Genomic DNA, 4,779 nt, shown 5'->3' with positions numbered 1-4,779 from the left:
CGTAAAGCTAGGCGTGATGGTCTCTGCACGGGAATGCAGGAGTGATATGCAGCTACCTTGCGAGGAGGTATGGTGGGAGACCCCTCCATACTAGTGTATCAGGACCGCCTGATACACCTTCTTGTTGCCATGTGGGTTCTACGAGTTGGACGTTTTACCAGGAATTTATGTGTTTGCTTCGAGCGGGTTTCATGCATGAAGCGTTACTTGCGTGGATCACAAGACGCGATTATCGTCAAGGATCACATAGATGCCTGCCTGATCAACCGCCAGTCGTAATATGCGCCTTGTCATTTGCCAGGGCCTTCGACGGTGACCGTCAACGTAAGGCACTTCTTTCCGGCAGGTGTGCCAGTCGTTTTTATCCGCCCACCACGTCCCCGTTTTTCGGTGAGGCGCTTTTGAAGAGCAGTGAAACGATGTTCGAGAAGCTGTGCACGGCATAGCTGACGTACCAGACGTTTTCGCGCAGAAGACATCCGGTAGTTTGCAAATGTGGGAGTACAATTCGTAGCTCAGTGCCTCGGATTGGGTCGCCGAAAAGAGACCAGAAGACCCTCGCCGACGGATGTGACTCTGCTGTCTCCCTACTGGAGTCTTGTACCGGCAGCAGCCCCGGCGATCATCAATCCCACAACGCTGCGCAGTACACATCCCGAAGGTGCTTGTGGTGTCTGTTGCAAATCTATTTCTTTAATTGATATAATGCGTTTTGTATCATATCCCTCCGTCATATGTAAGCCAAAAAACCCACAATATGAGTGCTGAGACTCGGCGGCTCGCGCACATCTGCTGCTTGGCGGCTGGGACACTTCAGCTGTAGCTGAAGTAGACAGGTCTAGTCCGTACTGCTGAAATAATCCGTTCTGCATTCCCGCTTGCCCCCCTCGACGCAAGAGCGGAGGTCTAGCAGCTGTGGCCACGCTGGTTTTTACCATCCATAGAGTTCTCGCGCTTGCACGATATCATCCACTGCAACAGCTCCAGTAGCAAGCCATGACAGGCTGTTTTGACACTGGCCCGCCCGGAATATACAGCGTCGCTAGCAAGATGCCAGTCCAGTGGGCGAAGCAACACATAACTATCTCGCTGTACATTTGTTGGATGAATACAGGCAATAAGCATACCGTAAAACTAACCATATATATACCCCTGCCACGTTGTTGAATTGTACTCCCCGCGAGCGGAGCGAGCCAGAACACTCCGATACGTGTCTAGGAGTCAACCATTGTGAAGAATTCGCGTATCACGCCGACTACTCTAGGGCATAACTCCGCAGACAGTTCCACGTACACCGTCGCTGTTGTATTGTATGTTCGCTCCTCGCGGAGCATGCTTACACTCAGCCTGCATTTTGCCTATGCCCGGCAGCCGCTCTTCCGTGAAGTTTTGACATCACTCCATCACGCACACGCTGATTCGCGCTGTGTGTAAGCGTACATAAGAACAGCTCTGCATAGTGACGCGGCCATGAGCTCATCGTCGTGTGCAGCGTATGCAGTAATCGCAAAAGGGGCCTGCAGGATTCCCATGCTTCCTGTGGGTAATCCAATATGCTCAGAGGTCACTTTGCCTGACATCTCTTTTCTAATGTTACATCAAACGAAGCACTTCATACGCACAGTGAACACATCTGTGACATTTTCTCTAGTATCACGACAGACGGCAGCATTCAAATGAAAATGTGGTTTTTACCATCGCCCCCATCACGCTGCTTCGAACAGCCATGCCCTACGGGCATTCGTAGTTGAAAGAGCTCTCCACTGGTGATCCTTTGAGCAGGGGTAGCCCGTCGTTTACCAAAATCACGTGCAGCTCCCGTGCTCATCACAGAGACAGATCACAGAGACAGCGTCATGCCGAAGCACTCGCTCTTCGCACCTCCAAAAGCGTGTCAAGCCCCCGCACCAGGGTCGGTGCTTCCATGAATGTGTTCGCTTTCAGAACCAAACAAATGCCAGGCTTCTCCGAACACGGAAGAACCACACCACCACATACGTGATGAAATATCGTGCATGTTTTCCCCCTCGGAAGGTTATGCTGTGGCACTGCAGAGACCGCGGACGCGCTTGACCACAGCAGGGGCTACCAAAGATTTGCTCCAAAGCCGGCCTCTGTTCGCAGACACCCGAACGGCGATCGCGACTAGTTTCCAGTCGCCGCTCACGCTCACGCACACTCGTTAGCACAGTTCCGGTTTCAGAAACTGAGCTCTCAGGGTCGGCAGAAGTTGCACACTTGCTCTGCTACAATTGCATTTGTGACGTTTGTGTGTCTGAGCCTTCCAAGCAGCCTACTATCGCTGGCTTGTTCATGACTGTTCCTCCCAACTATCTTTGACTCAACAACCAGTGTACTTGTTTTTGGAACATACAAGTAGGCCACTCCGTTTGAGACCAATGAGATTTCTTTTGCTGGCAAAAGACACGCGATTTTTCGTGGTCAGTTTTTCCAAGCAGTTCACGGCAGCCCACCGGTCTCTCACATGCGTCGCAGACGTTTAAAATGAATAAACGCGATGCCACAGAGACGACCAAGTGCCTCGTATTGCCCCACAAAGACACACACTGGGTGAGAAGAAAAATATCTTTTTCTTTCCCTCGCGAGTTGATGCCATCAGGAAGCACCTCTGCTCGAGTACACAGCGTTTGTTCAGTCTTTCTTTCGAGTGTCCGTTTACTCCTGAGCCTTGCCAGCCAACTTGGTCTTGCGACCACCACGCAGCAGACCAGTTCTGCGGGCAGCAATAAGACCGACCTTCTGCCCGGGAGGAGCCATGCGGGATACCGTCGACGGGTGACCGATGTGCTGATGGTTGCCACCACCGTGAGGATGCTCGACGGGGTTCATCGCCACACCTCGCACCTTCGGCCAGCAGTTTCTCTTCACCTTGTACTTGTGGTACGCGTTTCCGGCCTTCAACATGGGCTTGTCGATACGACCACCACCTGCGCACCGCGAGACACAGCATTCCGCCGTGAGCAAACCCCGCGAACCAAACGATCCCGCCAAAACCGCGCCCTGCGTGTACGCAAAAAACATCTCCAACACTGCGGCCAACGCCAATCCCCCTCCCCCCTGCCATCGTGCCCCCCATACACGTACAAGACGACAACCCCTGCACGGGCCCCTACGACCGCGAAGACGAGCCGGCGACGGCCCGAAGGCCTAAACTGGTATACAACATCCGACATCATCCCCAAAACTCACCAGCAACGACGCCAATCATGGCGCGAGCGTGGCCGTTGACGGTCTTTCTGGCGCCAGAGGGCAGGCGGATACGGGTCTTGGAGCCGTCATCGCTCTGACCGACGACGGTCGCGTAGGTGCCACTCGTGCGGGCGAGGGTACCGCGATCGCCGGCCTTCTCCTCGACGTTGGACACAACGGTACCTTCTGGCATCTTATTCAAGGGCAGGACGTTGCCGATGGTCAGAGCCGCTGGGGACAACGAGCACAGAGACGTGAATGCCAAAACTAAACCTTAGAGAACGCAGACCCGCGGCCGACGGACACGGAAAAACAAACTCCGCTCGCCGCCAGCTGTTGACACATAACTAATTATAGGATACTGGAGAAACTGGTGACGCTCCTGCCCTCCACCAAACTTCTGTCCCGAGAGCTCCCCGACAGAAGGGAGACTTCATGACGTTATGACGGATCGAGGAGGCACCCCTACGTGGGCACAGAGAAGCCGACGCGTTCCACTCGATTGAAAAGTGAGGGATGCAACTGATGCGAGCGCCGAGAGGACTTTTGGAGCGTTCAGGCGGCCTCCTACTAGAAAGACTTTGCGTGCGTACCATTCTTGCCGCAGTAGATGAACTGTCCCGTATACATCCCCTCAACGGCGATCATGCGCTCCTTGTTCAGCTTGTAGCGGTAGGCATCACGGAAAGCCACTTCCGCAAGGGGAGCACCACGGCCGGGATCGTGGATGATGTCCTTCACCAGACCCTTGATGTAGCCACGGCGTTCTGCGAAGTCCAACGGGCGGAGCTTCGCCGCTCCCTTGCGCTTGTGGGTGTGGGCGCGGAAGACGCTGCCGCGCCCCTTACGCTGAGCTGAGTAGACACAACACCACACACACAGGAACGCGCACCAACATAAAGGCGTGGACGTCGGTAACGCGAAACACCCTGGATTCCCAGGGCGCGCCCTTTTTCACCGCGCCAACGCCCCAGTTGTACCACGCTGGAGCGGAGATGCACGCGCCACAGTAGAGATCCTGGGGGATTAGACAGGACGAAAACCGCGTTGTACCGTCCGGAGGCGTCCGCCCCAAACGATTACTCGAGTTCGTTGGCGGAGAATCGCTTGTAGCAACATGGAAACCTCAACTTTCTTCTTCCATCGGCGCATCATGCATCCCTCCAACACTTTCTACGGTCCTTCAAAGGTAGCATGCGCGAGGGAGTTTGTGAACTCCAGCGCCGGCCGCCCCGAAAACGTAAGGCAGTGTGCATGCAGGCGTGTGCAGACAAAAGGGAAACATCACATCCACAAACGAGTTGCCTCACAAGCGTAGATTTAAGCCTTCACAGATCATCGTTCGGGCATGCATCGCGAGGCGTTCGAACGACGGAGCCGCTCCCCCCACAGTGTCTCTTCACACAACTGCCCCGAAAATAGTTCAAACTATGGAAGATTAGAAGGAACAGAACGCAAGAAAATGCGACATCCAATATCCAAGCGAGCCCCATGGCCCTGAGGAGGAAGAAAAACTACGTTCCGCTTGAAATACATGGGCGGCGACTCACCTCTGATGACGCGCCCCAT

General features: G+C 54.5%; 1 protein-coding gene across 1 annotated transcript; it reads right to left on the bottom strand.

Moving 5' to 3' along the window:
- Nucleotides 1-2,676: 2,676 nt before the first annotated feature.
- BESB_065200 (ribosomal protein RPL8) lies at nucleotides 2,677-4,779 on the bottom strand (the record flags this gene model as incomplete). The annotated part of the gene is made up of 4 exons (XM_029364914.1): nucleotides 2,677-2,948; nucleotides 3,211-3,441; nucleotides 3,804-4,139; nucleotides 4,761-4,779. The coding sequence occupies 4 exons, from the start codon at nucleotides 4,777-4,779 to the stop codon at nucleotides 2,677-2,679; spliced, it is 858 nt and encodes a 285-aa protein (XP_029218497.1).

The sequence above is a fragment of the Besnoitia besnoiti genome, chromosome VI (genome assembly GCF_002563875.1).
Source record: "Besnoitia besnoiti strain Bb-Ger1 chromosome VI, whole genome shotgun sequence".
Classification (NCBI taxonomy): Eukaryota; Apicomplexa; class Conoidasida; order Eucoccidiorida; family Sarcocystidae; genus Besnoitia; species Besnoitia besnoiti.
Note: the sequence above shows the minus strand (reverse complement) of the source record. Positions and strands in the feature narration are given on the sequence as shown.